Consider the following 22,087-nt stretch of genomic DNA (forward strand, 5'->3'; position numbering starts at 1 on the left):
TCTTCATGAGATACAAGTGTTTTTAGTTCATTCTGTGTTCATTCTCTGAACTTCTATTGATTTTCATTTCATTTCCACCTGTCCTTCTGAACCAGCTGTTTTGCATGTACATTCAATTTCTGCTGTTTTTGCTCTTCCTGCTCCGTATTGCGCTACTGCCCCTTCTGGGGCTTGGCCCCGAATTGCTGCTTGCAGCTATATTTATTATTATTCTTCCTCCCGAATGGGAGTCTATGGCAGCCCTATCAACGGAACATGAGAAAATGATGAAATTTGGCACACTTGTAGTGATGGTCATGTCTAGAAATCTGACCAATTTTGGAGTCTCTAGGACCAACTCTATAGCGCCACCACCAGTTCAAAAATTCAACATTCTAAAGTTTATAACTTTTGAACCATTTGCTCTAGAAAAATACACTTTAGTACATCTGATTCGTCTCTTCATGCTGATTCTATTCAAATTCTTACATTAAGTCTCCGCCCATTACAGTAGCGGCCATTTTGAAAAGTACAGTATTCCGTTTTTTCGCTACTCCTCCTTCAAAATTTGTCCAATTTTGTCCAAACTTTGATCAGGTGATCTTTGGTCTGAGCCGCACAGAAATGACTGAACAGATTTTTTTTATTCATCTTTGTTCAAAAGTTATGATGTCACGAAGTTAACGAGGTTGACCCAAAATTGCTATAGAGGCTGTATCTCGGCCAAACTTTGAGCAATCAAAACTAAAATTGGTACACTTGATCAAGACCATGATCTGAGGTTCCATGCCAAATTTGGGAACAGCGCCACCTACAGGTCATGAGATCTGAAAAATGGCTATTTTGGCCAATAACTTTTGAACACTTTATTAGAAAATCAAGATATTGGTGTCTATGGATTCCTTGGATCATGCCGAATCCGACGATACCGATTCTGGCAATATTGGATGAATCATGTGTCCGCCATTTTGAATTTTGTCATTAATTGCTATATCTTTTAAACAATTTGACATATCTTTACAAAAATTGGTACGTATGACCTTTAGAATGTCCTGAAGGTACCTGAGAAGTTTCAGCACAGCGCCACCTACTGTTCCACAGATGTAATGATTATTGCAAAAACTCTTATAACTTTTGAAAACACTTTCCAAAATGTGTATGCTTTATGTCATTTTATTCCCTGGCTTATGCCGATTCCGACAATGTGTCATTTGTTATTTTCCTTAAATGTACCTGTCTGCCATATTGAAGTGAATGAAAAACAGTTTTTTCGCTACTCCTCCTACAAATTTTGGTCAATTTTGTCCAAAATCAGCTCAGATGATCTTTGGACCGAGCCGCACAGAAATGACTGAACGGATTTTTGATATTCATTACCATACCCGAGATATTCATCTCTGAATGTGACCTTGCTTGTGTTTGTTGCCTTATGCTAGTTAGCTTAGCATGCTAATTGCTTAGCATGCTAACCAGTTGTCATTCTCTTTAATGTGGCTCTTCAGCTATCAAGTTAACCATGAGCTTCATTAGCATTAAGTTAGCTTAGCATGCTAATATGGATAGCATGCTAAGTAATGCTTTTTTTGTGAATTCTTTGTTACACTAAAAGTTCTCTTCCACAGCCTGTTGAATGTGCATCCTCAAGTAGCTCAATGTGTAAAGCCAGTTACCTGAAGAACCCTGTATCCGAAGCTAGTGGGTTCGAATCCCAGGTGGAGCGGTTTTATGAAATAGTGTGTTTTGATTCCTTTACTGCCTCTTGGATTAGAAATAAATGCTTTTTGTTTCATGCTGTGTTCATTTTCATCTAAGCTTATGTACATTCTGAGTTCATTTTCACCCGAACCAGCTGTTTCATGTTTGTTCATTTTCTGCTGTTTTTCCTCTTCCTGCTCTGTATTGCGCTACAACATGATGAGCTGCAGAATGATCTAAAGTAGTTATTAAATATAACATTCAGTGCAGTTTTATAAAAATTCTTCTTTTTGAGTTCATTTTCACATGAACTAATGAACTTCGGCAGGTGTGCTACCATTCACCTGCACAGTGGTGCAATGAGATGGAAAATGGACGTTGGACCCGGAGGTCGTGGGTTCGAATCCTGTGTGGGGAGCCTTTATACAATTAGGTGTAATGAGTCATTTTGATACCTTTTTTATCCAAATAAGCATTGTACTAATCTTTATTCCTCTTGAATGAGATACAAGTGTTTTTAGTTCATTCCGTGTTCATTCTCTGAACTTCTATTGATTTTCATTTCATTTCCACCTGTCCTTCTGAACCAACTGTTTTGCATGTACATTCAATTTCTGCTGTTTTTGCTCTTCCTGCTCCGTATTGCGCTACTGCCCCTTCTGGGGCTTGGCCCCGAATTGCTGCTTGCAGCTATATTTTATTCTTGGTTTTGTGACAGAGCCCTGATGCTTCTGTATTATCTTGTCTTTGTGTGTGTGTGCGATCTCTTGTCTGTGTGCCTTGTTTCATGTTTGAAGCATGGTGTTCAGATTCCGGCACTCATGTCTAGTTTGGTTTCAGTTCTGTGTTAGGATTTGGACATTCATGATCCGTGTGTTTGTCTCAAGTGTGCCACACGAGTCCTGAAAAGTGATGCCTAGGCATCTTGATCGCCCCCACGTGGCTAGAAGCAGTATAGGTCATAAACCCCACCCTCTCCATCAAATGTAATAGGACGTGAGACAAACTAAACAATCAAATTACACTTTAAACATTTTTTTTACAGTCTATTTTTTACATGTCTTCTGTTGTGAGTACACAGGATGAGTGTGCACTCTGTCTTGTTGTGTTAGCATGTGGTTTCAAATGTTCCACTCACTTTTTTTGTCTGTCACTTCATTTAACTTGTTATTCTTGACAGAGATATATTTTGTCAAACAACTGGTGAATATTTTCTATAATTTTATGTTGCTTCATCAAAGCTTGTTTTACAAAAGTTTGTGTTGATCAATATGTTTATGGTGCCTTTCAATATATTTTCTGTTAAGTTCAATATGGAGCATAAATACACTCAGCAGTGAAAGTCCACTTACAGCTACTGTTCACTTCTGCTGACGTCTGCAGTGTGAATGATCATATGGGTGCCAATATAAATACTGTCAACATTATTTCACCAGTGTCTAGTTTATAGTTCATACCTGTTTCTCTGTCCTCTGTGCTGCAGCTGATACAGTGTCATGGTTTTTATGTTCATCCATCGTACACAGCACACATATAAACTTCTGGTCAGTGTGACAGAAAACCTCAAGGATCTTGTCATGTGTTTGGCAGATCATCTCCTGCAGTCGTCCAGTGGCTTCAGTCAGATTGTGTCTCTTTCTTTTAAAGAAACTCTCATGTTCTTCAAGGTGATTCTGACAGTAAGACTCCAGACACCCCAGACAAGACTTGATGGCTTTGTATTTTATTCCAGTACAGACGTCACACTGCACATCTCCAGCTCCAGCGTAACAGTCAGCAAGTTTTCTCTTCTTCAGTTTCTCCACCACTCCAGCCAGCATGGTGTTTTCAGCTAAAGCAGGTCTTGGACTGACGGTCTGTTTGCACTGAGGGCATTTGTAGACACTCATCTGATCCTCCTGATCCCAGCGGCCTGTAATACAGCTCTTACAGTAACTGTGTCCACAGGGAATGGTCACTGGATCCTTCAGGAGATCCAGACACACTAGACACTTTAACTCATCCTGAGAAATTCTGGCTTTTGCCATTTCACTGCTTGAATACAGAGACACTAACACACAACAGCTCAACTGCACTTCAGTTTCAGTTTCTCTGAACTTAAGAGTTTCCTGCTTCCTGGTTCTGTGTTTGAGTGACGTGTGAAAAACGGTGGGTTTCTGTCTACTTTGGGTTTTCTTATTAATAAAAGAGATCCCACACAATGATATAGTTGTGATGTGATTTACTCTCGGCTTCTCTCAGTTTCTGTATCAAAATATAACAGAAACTGTCAGACACTACTAACAATCTCTGGTACATGCCTCTGAGAAGTGCCTGGTTCCCACAGTGAAGTTCAGTGATAGAAAAGCTCTTATATAGGGATGTAAGGGTGCTGAAGGTGTGAGGGAGTTGTGATTTATCAGTGCTGTCATGAATTCACACACCACTCTGTGATGTAATACAAAAACATGAAACAGAAGATGCTTCCCTCTCCTCATTCAAAATGACAAGGACGTATACATCCTCCCAAGGTGAAAAACCTTCTGTGATCATGTATTTCACCCAATTTTAATACTCTTGAGCACATGTGGGGGATTCTGTAGAGCCGAGTTGTACAACACTCCCTATTAAAGATCAGGAGGTCATCATCCAGGAGTTAAACAGGACAGATGTGACAATCTGTCATGAACCTGTACACTGCAAGCCAAGAATGGTCAGAGCAGTATACTTAAAGTTATGGAGCCAACTTTGTGACCCATCTCTGCTCACAGGCATCAAGTTTTGGTTTGGTCAAAATATACTATACTATATTCAGCCAGTGGCTGAATTAACCATATGGTCCATTTCATTGCCAACAATTCGAGCCTGTGAGCTGGATACTTAGACTAAGCGTGATGAAGTGACTTTGAAGCAAAAACGATTGGCTTTGCAACCGCATTACCCTCCTGAACTTGGCAGAGCATGGCCCCAAGTCCACTTGTTGAAGCATCAACAGACAGTATAAACTGTTTTGAGAAGTCAGTGTGGGCAAGCAGAATTTGTTTTACCAGCGCAGTCATCAGATTCTCAAATGCCCCTTTACATTCATCTACCCAATCATCAGGAGTGACCTTCCGGACAGCCCCTGATCTTTTTCCTACACCCCTTACTTTCCTAGGTTTCTTCTGGCCAGACATCAGCTGAAAAAGAGTCCTCGCAATCATGGAGTAATTCTCAATGAAATGTTGATAGTATACAACCATGCACAAAAATGATCTGATTTTACCCACGGATGGAGTAACACCATTAGTTTCTATAAAGTCTTTCTCTGATACATTCACAATAGCCTGTACATTCAGTGGATCACTAGCCACTCCCCCCTGTGAAAAAAATATGGCCCAAAAATTTCACTGACCTATGCAAAAACCTACACTAGGAAGGGGACAGTTTCAAATTATGATCCTTGAGATGTTGAAACACCATTTCAAGTCTCTGCATGCTTTCATCTTCAGTCTTACCAAAAACCAAAAGATCATTCAGGTAACAGAGCAAACTCATGAAATTTTGATCACCAAAAAAATTTAGCATCATTCTCATGAACATTGCAGTACATCCCCCAAAAGTTGCTAATACATCTACCTGGTGAGGGAGAGGATGTACATTCTTCACCGTACGAGCGTTCAGTGCATAGCCATAAATCTCCATTCTTCTTCCAAACTAACACTAACACAAATTCACTGGATGATTTCCTGAAGATCAGAATCAGACGTTTTTCCAGAATCAGGTGGTCCTGATGATGATGGTTGCAACTGATACCTTGATATTAGAAATGTTAGTGGTTTCTCAAAAAAAAAGACCACTTGACACCAAACTTGTGCTGAATGTCCATCCTGCAACAGACTATCCCTGATAGCTTCGTCAATTTCAGATCCAATTTGTATAACAAGGTCACACATTTCACTTGAGAGTACTGATTCAGCTTTAGTATACTCTGGATTACCAGATTATGTGATTGGACTACAGCACATGTCAGACCTGGTATCAAATGGTGATCGAAGTGCCCCACCCCTGCCAGTGCTTGCAATCTCAGGACCCACAAACTGAAAATCTCTGTCAGGTGTGACTAGTAATGCACCCCTTTCCCCTACCAGCCATCATTACACTGTGTTTAAATGTGTTAAATGACTTTCCTCCTTATTTGCCATACCGAATTCCCTCAATTGTCTTAATACACTCACAAAAAAGTTTAAAAATTTGAAATAAAATTACAATCAAATTAAATGGCCATTGATCTTTTCCAGTAAGATTTCAAAATAGTCCTGCAGATCTGCAACAGACATGCAGACCAATGCTGATGTCAACACAATCACACTTGCAGCGTCCCAGGCAGTCAGCAACCAGCAAACCAAACGACGGGTCATGGCACCAATTTGTAGTAGGATTCCAAGGATACAATGATGTAGTTGTCATGTGATTTACTCTCTGTCACGGTTCGCAGATGCATTGTTTCCTTCTTGTCGCGTGCTCTGTGTTGTGACAGCAGTGGGTGTGTTTGTGTATGTATGCGTGCGAGTGTGTTTGTGGGTGTGTCCAGGCCACGTGGATCATCAGTGGATCCAGCTGCCACTCATCACCATCCCCACCTGCTGCTCATTCACTCACCCTTTAAATACTCACCTCATTCTCATCTCCATTGTCAGATCGTTGTTTGGTGTCCTGTTCGTGGTTGTCTCGTCTGTTCCTGACCGGAGTCCCTGTTGTTCATCGTCAGTTCCAGTTTGATCGTCATCGTGTTCTCGTTTCATGTCTGGATCTTGGAATCATCTCAGCGCTGCTCTTCACGTCACGACCACGCTTCACCAACCGATCATCCCAGTCCCTGCTTCTGCCGAAGCCTGCCAATCTCATGGACTGTTTCACACTCTCTGCTTTTTCTAAATAAAAGGCGTTACTTGCACTTGCTTCCTGTGTTCAATCATGACACTCTCGGCTTCTCTCCGTTTTTGTCTCAAAATAACACAACATATTTTGCTTATGGTTTTGCTTAGATTATTCAAGTGTAATTTCTTCCAAAACAAATTATTTCAAAATAAAATGCCATTAAATTGTTCAACAACAGCTGGAACTAAACTCTGTTGTGTCTCTGCTGTAAATTCGTCATAAATCGTCCACTAGATGTCATTCTCAGACAGTTACTCAAAGAACACAATTTATTGAGAATCAGGACAACACCTTTACTAACTACACTCAAGATTGCTTTAAATAGTATTACAAAAAAAAAAAAAAATACAAAGACAATGAGTAGTCCAAGGCAAACACAAAATATAACATTACGCAGCACATTTCATAGTATGAACATGATAACATAACATTACATAAACAACTTTGAGAACAATTACATGCATCTCTCTAAGATAAATAACATAGAGAAAACAAAGTTTTGATTAGAGGTTTGAATTCCAAGATTGGCGCAATGAAACAAAGAGACTGGAGGAGTGAGTTCCAGATCTACACTGAATGACCTGCTGCCCATAGAGGAGAAACAAAATTAAGTTGACAGGTAAACCAATAAAGAAGGCATTGCTGTAGTTAAGACGTGAAGATATCCCTGCTGCAAAATCCAGCATAAACTAGCATGGATTCCTGCAGTGTTATGTGGACAAGCATTGTTTTTGTTTGCATATTTCTACATTTAACACGTTAATGATAACACAAACAAAAAACAATATAAGGTTAAATATGATTTATTGAATTATATGATTATAACTTCGTAATTTCTTTTGCTCCATCTGCTAAAAGAAGAACTTAAACATTTTAATTGTTTTAGTTATGATTACATTATTAATCATTGTCACTGGTAAACTGGTAAAACGCTTTAAAGCATCAAAGGAATTGTCTCCTGTTCTGTACATGAATTGGTTCAAAGAGTTTAAGTACATTGCAAAATAAAAACATTCAAAGAAATGAAAACCAAGAAAAATGTCTAATAAAAGCATAATCATAAGCAGTTTGTTAAAAAAAAAAAAACATTTCACAAATGGCTAATGCCTTACTGTGTTCAAATCAGTCTGCCAAAGCCATGGAGCATCAACTGTAGCATAACTATGTCTGTGTTTATGGCTTCCCAGGCTGTATTCACTGTAATAGGAGGAGACAAGTTTGATAGTGCCCTGATCGCTGAGCTGTTGAATATCACTGGAGTCCAAAAATCAAGGATCATCCAATGGGGAATGTAGCTTATGAGAGGATGAACAGGACACTTGGCAATATGATACATGTTCAAAGACCAAGCACAAATGGCCGCAAGTACTCAATACCTAACTTTTGCTTATAATTGCATCATCCATGAAACCACAGGGTATGCTCTTTTCCTGCTGATGTTTAGGAGGATTCTACGGCTGTCCATTGATCTAGTATTTGGAACTGTTCTAGACAATCCTGATGTTGTTTCCTATGACAATTACATCCAGGCTCTTCAGAGAGATAAGATGGAGGCAATGCCCATCGCACAGGCATTAGCCACGAAATATCTTAAGAGACATACTGACTTGTACAATAGGAGAGTCAAGGGAGAACCAATTGATGTTGAGAGTTTTGCTTGCTCCCTGCACGTGGGAAATGGAAGCTTGCTGTAATTTGGGAGGATACAGTGTTCATGGTTGTTGGGCTTAATGCAGATAATCATATCAACAGAATTCAGCACAGTCATTGTACAGAAGGCCGGATGCTTTAAATGTCCCGGATAATCCTGACCAATCAGAGTGCACAATGTTATCATAGTGTTACCTGCTGTGCTGAAGCGGAACCATGTTGGAAATAGAGAGAAGATGCAGCGCATGTTAGAGAGTGTAAAGTTTGTCATCTTCATTATAATTCATCCATCGATGGTCTATTGCAATTCAGATTAAGACTATATTGAATTGCTGTATGCGTACATATCAAGTAAGTGAATATTGTCTATATATTTCCTGTTTTTACTGAGAAATGCAGTTTAATTTCCCGTCTAAACAGTAGATGATAAGCATCATTCTGCCTGTGTTACTCTTTCTGTTCAGTGTATTTCTGAGTTTTTCTATATGCTAGTTGATGTTAGATGTTTATGTATTGCGCACTGTGCTATTATTGGATGCATTATTGGAAGACTTTGGAGAAGATTATTATTGCATGGTGATCAGTGGCTTATCACATGCATATGGCATGCCCAGTTGAATGGGATTTAGTACATACTGCTAGTGCCCTCTTGTGGCGATGTTCAGAATAATTACTCATAATTGTCCAATGATATATAAACCACATCATAAGATACATTTCAATTGGATCGCTAATCATCTACATAGTCCATTACTGCTTGGACCCAAATAACTTGTTTATTCGTTTTAAATTATTTAAATATTATTATTAATAATAATATTTTATAAAATTATAATATAATAATAATTAAATTATTTAAATATTATTATTATATATATATAAAACAATTTACAGCTGGCGAAACTATGTTTCTTAAAAAACATGAATTAATTTAAGATTCAGTAATCTCATTAATCCTTCAGTGACTGCGAGACGCACACGGGGGCGCGCGGTGGCCCACAGACGCGATTCCTCCATTGAGACCCATTCAAATCTTAGAGCGTTGTTTAACTTATTACCGACTTTTGTTTTATAGAACATATAATCGTTTTTTAATCTTTAACGTCCAATGATTAATTTCTGATATGCATATGTAAATAAACTAGCAAATAATATCTACAAAATGATTATTCGACAATCCTTCATCGAGCAATAACAAGCAGCTCTGAGTGGTCCGTTCTAGCCAGCGCCGAGAAAAGTAACAGGTACCACGTGACAACAACGCAAGCATCGAAAATAATTTACAGAGCTAAATAATTGCGTTAATTAATGTGAATAGACATTAAACGAAATATAAACAGTATAAATAGTAAAAACAGCATAACTATTATTTATATTCGTCTAAGCCCCGCCCACTCCATACACGTAAGTAAGTCAGTTCGCGCTTCTGCCTTCATTCTGTTTCAGCGGAACTGCGTGGCGATTTCCACAACTTCCAGCATCTGATGGGAAAAACGGGACGCGAGGAAATCTCCATCGGAATCCAGACACCTAAATAATATAACTGAGAATGACATCTGCTCTCTAGACTCACACTTTCAGGTGTGTTTTTAGCACTGCTCTTCAAACATGCAGAACAGCGACTTAAAACAGCGACAGAAGAGTTCAAACAGGCAGCAGAACGGAGAGAAGCGGAGCGCTGCTGAGGAGAAGAAGAAGAAAGAGGCCGATAAAAGAGAGGGATTCAGTCCTGACGCGAAGCTCTGCGTCAGTCTGATCTGTCTCGCGCTCTCCCTCCTCATCACATGGTCCGTTCACTTCTTCTCAGTTATTATAAAGCTCTTTCCTCTCTATAAGTGTGTGCTTCATCTGTCCTCACAGGCTGCATCTTCAGCAGAGCGCCAAACTAGCAGAAATGACGGGAAAGTGCGAGTTTCTGCAGGAGAAGAGCCGCAGTGTTCAGGAGCTCGACGACAAACTGACTCAAGTCTCTCACAAGGTTTGTGGAAATACTCTGAAAACACACATAACAGACACTTACCAGTGTAAATCCACTGAAAACACACATAACTCCAGTGTTACCACAGTCTGTGCTTGTTTCTTATGCTTTTCCAAAACCTTTACACACCATTTCTACAAAACAAGCTAGTTTGAGTTCACTTTACAGTAAGGTTTCATTTGTTAACATACTCTAGTTAATTTGAACTTACAATAAACATTAAAATCAAAAAGTTGTATCTTGTAATAGTAGTCACAATGCGTAAGGAGATTAAAAAATGAAAATGTATAAGGTTTGCTTATATCATGAGTTGTAATAAGACTAATTGCCTTATTACAGTCTTCAGCTATACACACAAAAATATCAAAATAACTTTTTATTTGTAAACTAAACATGTTCATCATGATAAGCAAGATATATTTGTCTTTTTTTTAATTAAATGCATCTTAAATGTGTTTTTAATAACTTAAAAGTCATGCGAAATCAACATTTATGCCATTTCTTAATTTGTGTTACTAGTTTTAATGTGAATTATTCATTCATGCTTTTATTTTGTCAATCAGCCGATAAATTCAAATCGCGCCCTCAGTGTTTTTTCCTGTTCGAAAGCCGTTTCGCTCAGAAATACATCACAATACTGCAGTTTCGAGTTCAGTTTAATAGCTTCAAACAAACATGAGCGTGTCCATGTCATGAACTCATATATGATTCATGTTTGTGTAGTTTGAGGAAACGATTATGAAAACCAACCCAATGGCGTCACAAGCTGTGGTATTGCAAGATGGCGGCGCCCTTGCTCCAAAATCCTTTTTTTTTTTAAATGGTTACATTAATCGAGTTTGTTATATATACATTTTTATTAAAGCAGAAATCAGTTTACTAAATAACGTAAACTTGACTGACTGCTTCATTTCCACTTTAATGCAGTAGTATGCAGCGCTGCATGAGTAGTGCACTAGACAGACGTCTGACGCGTGTGTTGTGAATGCAGCTTCAGGCCTCCGCAGACGGCGCCACGCTGCTGTTGAAGCTGAAACACGCCCTCGGCTCCGTCCTCAACACCTCAGCGGCACTGCAGGCGGAGCAGGAAGCGTCTTCAGACCGGCTGCAGGCGCTACACCTCCGCTTCCAGAGCGCGAGCGACCAGCTGTCCGTGAGCGACGAGCTCCACACGCTCAAGACGCAATCACGCGGCGCACACGGACATGTGACGGAGCACATCAACGACATCGACGGGCGTCTGCGTGAGCTGAGCGAGCGGCTGCAGGAGGTGCAGGACGGCACGAGGAGGAACGCGCGTGTGCTGGACCGCACCGAGGAGGAGGACGCGCAGCGGGTGCGCGAGCAGACGGACTGGAACGGCCGCCGCGTCTCCAGGCTCCAGGAGCAGCTCGAGCAGCTGGCGGCACAGGGCCGCGGGCTGCAGGAGAAGCTGGAGTCACGCGCTCCTCACGCTCAGGACACGCAGCTGGCGGCCGTGGAGGAGGCCGTGCGCTCCATGCTCCGGGTCCGAGCGCACGTGAGCGCCACACACAGGAGAGTCCAGGAGCTGGAGCAGCAGGTGCGGAGCACGGAGGACCAGATGAGAGAGACCCGCTCGCAGATACGTGACCTCAGACCGGCTTCGCAGGAGGAGATCTGAGCCGAGGAACCAGACCGATGTGCCGCATCTACTGTACTTCTGACATATGGGGCATCTTAAAGCAGTATGCAGTGTTATAAGCTTAATCAACAAAACATCACTCATTTCCTTTAATAGTGAAAGCAGAAATCTGGGTTACTGTGAGACACTTACAGTGGAAGTCAACTGATTCATTAGTGTGATCAAAAGACAGTATTGAGATTAGAAAAAAAACACTTACCAACCATTTCTGTCTAACGTTATATCCACATTTATATCTTCATTGCGATGAAAACATAATGCCATAAAACGATTGTAAAAATGATGAGACCAGCTTTACATCTCAATGCACTTGTTTTAACAGTATAATTAATGTATTATATGTACACTATTTTAGTGTGGAAAACACTAGTTTAGACACTAAATTATATCCAGTTTGACAACTTCGTTGCTATGACCACATGATGCTGTAAAAATAAGAACAACTTATCTAAAGCACAATTTAGGAACTAATTTAAATGCTTTAATATAAAAATACTTCAGATTTCTTTCAATCCATCCAACATTGCTTTGCGTTCATTATAAACGCCTCATCGTGAGCTCAAAAATGAGTTATTTTTGTGGTTGTGACATAATTGTATTGTATTAAACCCAGAGATGTTGAGCTTTTTTTACATAAACCTTATGTTTATTATTAATAGCAAATATAAAATGCGTTCATTTAATTATTTTGTGTCTGTTCATTTCATTTACAGTTTATTTCCACTACATCTGTACATGTTTACATATACACATATACACACATGCACATATAGCACAAATTATACATGTATGCATATACATATGTACATACCTACATACACATATACATAAATGCATGAATGCATGCATTCTGGATGTGCAAGTAAACACTAAATTCAACATAAAATCAAAATGATGAACTTTATATGCGGTTTTAATACATGTGTCATGTGTTGTTGCGGCTGATTTATTAGTGCAAATTATTCCAAAGGGACAAAATGTTTGTCTACATAATCTTTCATCTAAAATTACTTAATTTTTTCTTGGCTGATGTCACTTAAAAATGTTGACCAAATATCTCAATGTGCCAAATCCAGTCCTGCGACTCTTTCCACCTCCAGTCATCAGACCTGTCTGTCATTGAGATCTGTAGTCAGAGATGATCTAGCTTCACGTCTCTACAGCGTTCTTGTTGGCTCGTATGTCCGTATGGATTCACTCATGGACAATGGTTCTTCTTTTACTGACCCCTACAAACTCTTCTCCTGGCCCTGATATTACAGTATGTCATCTCATATTGTTTTGCTCTGTCCATTTTAGTATTAAAACTTAAATAAATTATTTTATCAGTAAATATGTGTAATATGTTCTACATGTTGAACATTTCATTTTACATCCCTTCTGGACTTAATCAGACTTTGTTGTGGAAAAAAAGTAATCTCTTTCTTGCAAATGAAGCTCAAAGAGTTCTAGAAGTCAAAATTAGACTATATTGGACAAAGTTTATTGTTTGAGTCCCCATCTTTATACCGTTTTCTTATCAACCATTAACCAATGATAACACATCTCAATCTCCACACCTGCTTCCCAACATTGAAGCCTACTCCCCTTGTCTTTGGGCCTTACTCATCATTTCCCAAGGACACTTGCTCATCTTTAGAGATAAGGTATCCCCATGTGACATTCACATCTGGGCAGTCATTTAATAACCATTTGTTCTCCACTGCCACTTGTTTGATGGAAATCACCTAATTCTGTCAAGTGGGCCACAAGATCCTCTCAGTCGGCTCTCAAACTCGTCTGGTTTTTAAAAGAATTACTTCCACAGGTTCATTATACTACTTCTACAATTGTTTACTGTATATTGAATTAAAATATTCTGACAACTTATATTAAAAAAAAAAGCCCTTTTCCACCACTTAAGAAAAAAATAATGCATGATTGTATGACATACATTTTGACATACTGTTATAATTACTATTATGACATACTAAGTTAAAATTATAACAGTCAAAAACGACAAGTCGGATTATAGTTAAGATAAGTTATAATAGACATGTCATGCAATGTTTATCCAGAATTTATGTATGTCATAATCTTATTTTTTGATTAAAAAGATGAAATAAGACGAGCAAATTTTTGTTAATTTTTAAGTCAAATTTCTTAATTTAAACTTAGTATGTCATAAATGACTTAAGTCAATTTCAACTTTTTTCAAATTTTGACTTTTTAATATCGTCATAATTTATACTCTATTGATTTTAATGTTAATATTATGATTTACCAAAATATGTGTTGGAAATGGGCTTCCACAGACTTCTTTCTGCCTGAAGTATGTACTCAAAGTGTACTTGTGTCCTCTCTAGTGTGCGAGTGTCCATGCGCTGATGTCCGGTCCTGAGGGAACGCCGGTCGTCTCCCAGATGGAGGCTTTGTCTGCGGAAGTTGATGAACTGAAGGAGCGTTTCTCCAGCCTAACCGGTCAACGGCAGCAGCTCCAGCAGGACCTGAGCACCCTTGATCAAGCCATGGAGCACGTGGAGAGCCGAACCCTGCAGGTCTCCAATGACGTGACCTCCAAGGTGGCCTCCATCCGTACAGATGTGCGGCGTATGGCTGGCCTGGAGACCGAAGTGGAGGCACTGCTCAATCAGACAAACGCCCTGGAGGAGAAGGTGGCCCAGACCGAGAAGCTCATGGTCAAGCGCATTGGCGATCTTCTAGCGGGTAGCATCGACCGCGTCTCCGGTCTGAAGAGCTCTGCTGAGAGGAACGGCCAGAGACTGGATCAGATCAGCGCACTCGTTCACCAGCTCTCCGCGGACAACCGCAAGCTCGCCGAGCAAATCCTGGCGCTGGAGAGCGGCCAAGCCAAGCTGCGCAAGATGGTGACGTTTGCAGACGACCTGAAGCCCAAAGTATTCACCATCAGACAAGACTTCGCCATCGTAGAGCCCAAACTAGCCGACCTGACTCTGAGAATCGGCCAGCTGGCTGAAGACATGATGAGCAGAGAGGGAGAAGTGGCGGAGTTGAGGGAGCACTTCTCCAACCGTGACTCGAGTCAGACCGTGAGAGATGAGACGACACAAGACACACTGGACCAGCTGACGCCTGAATGAGGAGTGGACTCGCTCACCTCAAAATCAACATGATCGGACAGTGTGTGCTTCCAACGGGAAAACACACGGCATTAGTGTGCTTTTCAAGAGCTGCTACATGAGATCTGCTAATTTAAGCAAGATTTACATGTAAAGCATTGATATGCCCTTGCAGAAACACTGAACCGTGAAATCTGCCATGATGATTGTCATGTATCGACCAGTTGTGTGCAATGAACTTCTGGAATGAGGCGGCAAAGTCCTCACTGTTTTATTTAACTGTGAAGTCATGTTCCAGTTACACTGATGTTGAGTTTTTCAGGTTAAATATGTACCTAGACTATCAAGAAAACGACCAAAACAATTCTATTTTTACAGTAACATTGAAATAATTACTTTATTTATTAAAACAAAGAATATTTCTCAAGTCGTCGTTATCATTTTTATATGTTTTACATAACTATAAGAACATGGTAACCAATGTCATGTTTCATGTATATGCTATTTGTGAACTGATGTTCATTTGTAGTCATCAAGGTCACAGACACGGAGATGCGCCTTTAATTTCACCTTAATTTAACTGATCGCTCAATAAAAACACTCGCAGATCATGATTTCAAGTAGTAATATGACATGACAGTGGTGAGATCAAGTGGGTGAGTTGTTTGTTTACTTTTAATTAGTCCATTCAGGCCAATTTGCCAACTTTCATGAAAATAAGAGGCGGGACTTATTGAATGAACCGCCAAATGGCCAATCATTCTCGGACTGGATTTCTAGAACCCTATTTTTTCGAAACACTTCATTATGCTGATTGATGTTGTAAACTAGTGTTTGTTTTCATATTTATTTAATTTATTAATGTACTGCTGTTTACTACACAGTCTGTCACACACCACCAAATGTGAGGCACAGCTCAATTAAAAGGTTTTGCACATGCATACATACAAATATCTTACTTCTGCTTTGAAAAAATGGTCATTCTTCCCAAGGAAACTGAATTTAAAACCAGAATACAAGTCTTCATATATTGAAACAAATTAGGTTAAATATTTCAAAAGAGTTACTAATGGTTATGTTTAGGGGTTGGTTAGGAGAATCTCAAACAATTAAATCATTCCTGAAAATTAATAATACAAATACAGAATGAATCTGATCTGATCTGATTTGTCCTCTCAGAATTGTGAGATATAAATTCGGAATTACTTTTTTATTCCATGGCTTCCAAAGACTGATACTGCAGAACTGTCATTATATATTGACAGGTGAACTTACGAAAATGAGTCGTTTCAGAAGAGCAAATGGAATCTGTGGAGAAGTGTCCAAAGTTAGCTGAACAACCCCAAAACATACCTGGGGCCAGATTCATGAAACATTCTTAAAGGGATGGTTCACCCAAATATGAAAATTCTGTCATCATTTACTCCCCCTCAAGTTGTTCCAATCCTGTCTACATTTCTTTTGTTCTGCTGAACACAAAAGATCTCGCCCGCCACTGGTGTAATTCATCACATTAACACATAAACGGTTCCTCAAAGTCTGACGACCAGAAAGTGTCCAAGACATTCGCCTTTACTTTGAACATATCACTTGCTTCATGTTTTGAAACCCAGCAAACTTCAATCAATCAATAAAAAAATTCTATGATTGAAAAGTGTGCTTGTGCTGTCTTGATTTAAACCTATGTATCTCTTTTAAGATCAAGAATCTTTAATGACTGAGAGGAATAAGTTGGTGCTTCTCAACCTTTTTGGCTCAAAGGCCAACCCCCATTGTCCACAACAATACTGGACACTCCTAGTTTCTGTGCAGTAGTAGCTGAATGTTCTTCAGGCTTCCACTCTTTTTAACCATGATCTACTGGATTAAGGACAAACACAACACAATTTACACCTGGAATAACTACAAAAATGTACATTCATCAAAATAAATAAATGCCCATGGAGTTTTAATATATAATTAATTTGACTTTTCCAGGTCAAGGAATCACACTTTTAGGTATGATTAATTAGTCTTCAGTTTGTCAAGCCCATGGGAACACTGATTCCTCAAAGACAAAAAACTGGATGAATTATTATATGAAATATCTTGATTTTAATTGTTTTAGCTGATTTTAATGCTTTTTTAATGCTTGAGGCTGCATGCTGAATAAACAAAATGATATGGAAAATGTATTTGTAAATTAATAGACTGAAATGTGTAAAATGTTCCCATGTCATGTTGTCATATTAACAGTGCCATTTTATGTATTTTTAGGTCTAATATAGATAATTTGAATAGGTAAAGATATTGACACATTAGTTTGAAAGGGTTATAAAAATTTTATTGGAAAAAAACTACCATCCTGATACATTCAAAGACTGAACTGTTACTGAGACCTCCAGTAACCCTGGAAAACAGCTGAGCTGGTAAAAATACAGTGCAGGTATTCATAGATTGAAGAAACAGCAGTTTATCCCTTCATCATTCCTATAAAAAGCTTCTTGTTCACATTTCTACCACACACAACACCCGATCATCCCGAAATACAGCTTTGCTTCCAGTAGCTTGCCTTTGTCTCACTCATCCAGCTGTTCAGGAGGACTTTCTGGTTCTTCATCTTGAACAGCATCCAGTTCCTGCTCTGGCTCCTGCTCCGGTTCCTGCTCCAGTTGTTCTTGCTCTGGTTCCTGTTCAGGCTCCTGCTCTGGTTCCTGTTCCGGTTCCTGCTCCAGTTCCTGCTCTGGTTCCTGGGTCTCATCTAGAGCAGCTACTCTCGTCTGCAGCTCTCCCAGATGGCTCCTCATCGCCTCCAGATCATCTCTCAGTGCCTCCGCTGCCGTCCTGTAGCCGGACAGCGAGTTCTCATGGGATTCATATTTGGACTCGAGAGCGTTCAGTCTGTTTGTCTGCTCTGACAGCGAGGACGCCGAGACCTCCTGGCTCTCCTCCGCGGCCTTCAGTCGGACCTCCAGGTCGTCCCTCCGTTTCTCCAGCTTGAGCAGTTCCTCTCTCAGCTGCGCTTCCAGGCTCTGGAGAGCTGTGCTGGACTGGTCCTGCCGGTTGTTCAGAATCTGAAGCTGGTCTGACGAGGTCTGGACGATGGCTCGCGCTGCGGACACCTCCTCCCGTAAGGCTCCCACAGCGCTCTGCACCAGCGTCCTCACGGCGCCCACCTCCTCGGACACCGACGCCACCTCCCTGTTCCTGGTCTGCAGCTCGGAACCCACCAATGCAATCTGCTCCCGGAGCACCGCCATGTTTCCCTCGGCCACCTCGTTGGCGGTGTTGAGATTGGCCACGGCGCTGCTGATGGATGCCAGCTCCTGCATGTGGACTGCCGGCCCGTCCTGCTCCTCCAGACGAGCTTTGAGCTCATGGAGATCGCTCTTATACTGGCTCTGTTCATCTGCGAACTCCGCCACGCTCTCCGACAGGGAGCGGCTCAGCTGGGCCAGCCGCTCCTCCAGCGAGGACATGTCCTTCTCCCGAGTGTCCTTCACCTCCCGAATGCCCTCTGCCAGGTCCCGGAAGAGCTTATTCTGGAGTTTCTGGAGTGCGTCCTCCATCCGCCGGGAGTCGGCCTCTCCTTTCTGCACCGCGCGGCTGGTGCTTTCCAGATCAGTCCTGGCACTGACCACCGTGCTCTCCAAACCCTCCAGAGACGCCTTCATGGACCTGATCTGGAGACAGAGAAGGGCAGAAACGCTTAGTTCATGGTAACTAGATCTAGAATATCTGCGCTCTAAGAAAAAAAAATTCAATATGTTCTATATGTTGAGTTCTATATGTTCTTGACTCAACATTAAAGAAACCTTTATTGGAAAAATTGTTTGTAGTTATAAAGTACATTCACAAGCTGTTTAAAGGGGTGGTTGATTATGATTTTACTTTTTTAACTTTACATTTTTAGTGTGTAATGTTGCTGTTTGAGCATGATCAAAGTTACGACGCTCAAAGTATAATGCAAAGGGAGATATTTTCTTTTACAGAAATTGCTTTTTAAGGACTACAACAAACGGCTGGTAGGGACTACAACGAGCTTCTTTCCAGGTTGGTGACATCACAAACCCTAAAATTTACATAAACCCCACCCCCGAGAATACGCAACAAAGTGGGCGGGGCCATGTTGGGCTGCTTTAGAGAAGAGGAAGAGTTGTTGTAGTAGAGTTGTTGTCATGCCGTCATTTTACGCCGGACTGCTTCACAAACGAGGGTCAATTTAACACTGGATTTGCACAAAAGATTAACATGACGGCACATGCTTGAATCAACTCCACAGCAACTACATAAATTTATCCATTAACCATTCAGAAACGTCCAGTTTCATTCTAAAAGTTGTAACTTCTTCCTGAGTCTCTCCATCAGTGTCGACTCCGGTTTGAACAATGTAAGGCTGAACACCGTTACTGACAATCCTCATTTTGGCTGCGTGAGATTCTCCAGCTTTGTTGTTGTTGAGCTGTTAAAGCTCCGCCCTCTTCTGGAGCAGCAGCTCATTTGCATTTAAAGGGACACACACAAAAACGGCGTGTTTTTGCTCACACCCAAATAGGGTCAAATTTGACAAGCTATAATAAATTATCTGTGGGGTATTTTGAGCTGAAACTTCACAGACACATTCTGGGGACACCAGAAAAAATATTGTGATAATATTTTTGGCCAAATCGCCCACACTTTAAACTGTGCTGGGACTCTCTACACATATTTGTCCAACTAACTTCAGTGCAGCTTCAGCGAGACAAACGAAGTGTAAAAGAAGCTGCTGGATCCAGTGATTCACCCTCGAGGCAGGGTCAAACAGGTCTCTCAGCCTGTGCCTGATCTGTCAGGGACTCCCAGCTCAGGCAATTCAAGCAAACGTCTGTCATTCCAGTCAATATCTTTGTATTTTTGTGTCCTATATGTTTGACGCTGCAGCGCATGAAACTCCTCCAGGCATAAACAAACTTCCTGTCGTGTTGGACACCAATACTGTGCCTTAAAACAGTCATTTAAGCAGCTCGGCACAACCCTGTCAGCCAATCACAGACGAACACATCATCCTGACAGCCTGCAGGACTATTTCTCCTCATTTCAGCTGAATTTAATGTCTTTCTCTTGTGTGATCACTCAGAAAACAGAGTCTGTGTGTGTGGATGGACTAAACATGGACCATCCACATTAACAGCTGATAGTTTGTCTATTTGTGATTGATTTCATGAAGTGTGCTGCCATTATTCAGTACAGTGTTGTTCAGTTTTATCAGCTCAGCCTAGCGAACAGAACGTTCTCGCAAGGTCCTCTCAAAGTTATGAACAAACATTCTTAGAACCATTACCAGAACTTAGAATCATTAATAGAACGTTCAACGTTATCTGGGCATTAATAATGTCCATTCATGGAGCGTTTTGAGAACTTTAAGAAAAAATATTTTTTGGAACGATCCAAACGCTCTTGGAACATATTTTTGTGAGCTGTGTGTCTATGTGGAGGCACGAATGAAGTCAACTAACCTGTTGGAGTGCATGTTCCACCTCACGCGCCGCTGCCGTGCACTTCTTCATTGATTCTTCATGTCTGGAGTTCGCATGTTTGATGTCCGACAGCTCTTGATGGAGGTACAGGGACGCGAACACGGCTCCGGCCGCCAGCGCCAGATAAAATAACGCGGATAAGAACTTTTTCAGCGCGTCTGATCCGGATCCGCGGCTCGAGACCGGCGCGTTCTCAGCTTTAGCGACTTTAGGACTTCTCTTCGGCGCCTCATCGTGCTGTTGACTCGGGGCAGTTTTGTCGTTGGAGTTGGAGTTGTTCTTGTTTCTGTTTTTCACAGTCATCGTTCCGTGTGTCCAGATGCCGTTCCGCGTCCAGCAGCGTTCTGTCGTGCAGTGACGTCACCGAGCGTCGCGTTCAGTTCGCTCTGTATCTGCTCTCATTCCTTCACTCACTAGTTTAGTTTGCTTTCTGCGTTCACACTTTTTCAACTTGTTCGAACGACGCGAACGCTTCTAGTGCATGAGCGCGGAGTTGACTCGTGAAGGAGGATGATGAAGATGAAGGCTGTCGTGTCGTGTTCTCGTTTGCTCCACCCTTCTTCAGACGTGGCACTGATTTTCCTCAAACATCTGCATCCTCCCATGTGTTCATACAGCCAGCCACAGTATGGACAGTATGCATTTATTTCTCAGGATTCTTTACATGAAGCTTATTTGACATTGAAATCTTTGTAGCATATTGTCCTTTTAATGAAAAACATTGATTCTTGGACATTTGTGATGCAAGAAACATGCTCCAACATTTCTCCAAAACAGAATTAAGATGAAAACATTGAGAAAAGTTAATATTTTAAACACTGAAAAATACAAGCACAAATCAATAAGTCACTCTTAAAAAAATCTGTAAAAAAAAATAAATTTACACAGTAAAATACTGTTTTCCTCTGAAAAAATAGCTATTATACCATAAAAACAATGCTTTCTGAGTAATATTTGTCGTTTTAAGAAAATAGACCTATAAGCTTCTTTGTTGAAAACTACTAATAATATTACCCAGAATGCACTGTAATATCCTCCTGGGCCCCGGGAATAGACTTCTGTCCTCTGTAGCAGACATTATATTTTCTCTGACATCATACATGTCACAGTTTTAAGTATGGATGTCCTGTAAAGAGCACGTTCAGGGCTTTTCAGAGATTTTTATTGGTTTCGCCATGAAAACAACAACTTCTTGGTCTTTAAATATGACTGAAAATTAGCATTCTTATGGAAATATGATAATATTTTGTAATTATTGTTTAAATTGGATTCATTTTCAAATTGTTTGTTATAAATCAGCATCTCAGGAAAATATTATGGGGTTTCAAATCAAAATGTGACTTTCTGTTACAAAACAGGGCATTGATTTCATACATTACCTCTGTAAAGGACACCAGGACTTACAGCATGTTTATCAGGCATTTTAGAAGTGAATAGGGAAAGAAATTATACATCAATATTCCTATTAATTATTAGATATTATTATGAAAATGTTACCAATTATTACTCCCATTATTACACTTCTTTTTTTCATTACATGCTGCTCCAAGAACACATTAATATGCAAATTAGATACAGTGTACAGATACATTATATTGGGAAAATCCATGCATGACTATTTTACCAACATATTGCATAAAGTACAATG

The 22,087-nt window shown here is 40.4% G+C and overlaps 3 protein-coding genes across 5 annotated transcripts in view; 1 reads left to right on the plus strand and 2 right to left on the minus strand.

The window, feature by feature from the left end:
- The window catches only part of LOC125244377 (gastrula zinc finger protein XlCGF7.1-like), a gene marked incomplete at its 3' end in the record, with an annotated part of 11,531 nt that extends 5,094 nt beyond the window's left edge, over window positions 1-6,437 (minus strand). The window contains exons 1-2 of the mRNA XM_048154467.1: window positions 6,310-6,437; window positions 3,480-3,609 (exon numbers count right to left, since the gene is read on the minus strand). Of these exons, the coding sequence (XP_048010424.1) occupies window positions 3,480-3,609; window positions 6,310-6,437 (258 nt within the window). The remainder of the gene's footprint in view (window positions 1-3,479; window positions 3,610-6,309) is intronic.
- A 3,179-nt stretch (window positions 6,438-9,616) lies between these two features.
- On the plus strand, window positions 9,617-16,598 carry LOC125246319 (inhibitor of nuclear factor kappa-B kinase-interacting protein-like). Of its 3 annotated transcripts, none has more exons than XM_048157275.1 (3): window positions 9,617-10,010; window positions 10,084-10,201; window positions 14,210-15,371. In XM_048157275.1, the coding sequence occupies exons 1-3, from the start codon at window positions 9,832-9,834 to the stop codon at window positions 14,963-14,965; spliced, it is 1,053 nt and encodes a 350-aa protein (XP_048013232.1). In that variant the 5' UTR covers window positions 9,617-9,831; the 3' UTR covers window positions 14,966-15,371. The 3 variants fall into 3 exon arrangements, with proteins under 3 accessions (XP_048013232.1, XP_048013233.1, XP_048013234.1); XM_048157276.1 differs by lacking the exon at window positions 14,210-15,371 and adding an exon at window positions 11,193-11,919 and having other exon boundaries at window positions 9,623-10,010; XM_048157277.1 differs by lacking the exons at window positions 9,617-10,010; window positions 10,084-10,201 and adding an exon at window positions 12,598-13,125 and having other exon boundaries at window positions 14,210-16,598.
- A 647-nt stretch (window positions 16,599-17,245) lies between these two features.
- On the minus strand, window positions 17,246-20,999 carry LOC125246305 (cytoskeleton-associated protein 4-like). The gene is made up of 2 exons (XM_048157253.1): window positions 20,419-20,999; window positions 17,246-18,606 (listed from the first exon to the last, which is right to left on the minus strand). Exons 1-2 carry the CDS (start codon window positions 20,740-20,742, stop codon window positions 17,503-17,505), a joined length of 1,428 nt encoding a protein of 475 aa, XP_048013210.1. The 5' UTR covers window positions 20,743-20,999; the 3' UTR covers window positions 17,246-17,502.
- Between the last annotated feature and the right edge of the window lie 1,088 nt (window positions 21,000-22,087).

This window comes from Megalobrama amblycephala, linkage group LG14 (genome assembly GCF_018812025.1).
Source record: "Megalobrama amblycephala isolate DHTTF-2021 linkage group LG14, ASM1881202v1, whole genome shotgun sequence".
Taxonomy (NCBI): Eukaryota; Metazoa; Chordata; class Actinopteri; order Cypriniformes; family Xenocyprididae; genus Megalobrama; species Megalobrama amblycephala.

Excerpts from the sequence above, each read along its gene's own strand:
- LOC125246305 (XM_048157253.1), bottom strand. The coding sequence starts at position 20,742 with ATGACTGTGAAAAACAGAAACAAGAACAACTCCAACTCCAACGACAAA. Across the intron at positions 18,607-20,418 it reads TGGAACATGCACTCCAACAG|ATCAGGTCCATGAAGGCGTC; the intron begins GTTAGTTGACTT and ends CTCTGTCTCCAG.
- LOC125246319 (XM_048157275.1), top strand. The coding sequence starts at position 9,832 with ATGCAGAACAGCGACTTAAAACAGCGACAGAAGAGTTCAAACAGGCAG. Across the intron at positions 10,011-10,083 it reads CTCTCCCTCCTCATCACATG|GCTGCATCTTCAGCAGAGCG; the intron begins GTCCGTTCACTT and ends CTGTCCTCACAG. Across the intron at positions 10,202-14,209 it reads TGACTCAAGTCTCTCACAAG|TGTGCGAGTGTCCATGCGCT; the intron begins GTTTGTGGAAAT and ends TGTCCTCTCTAG.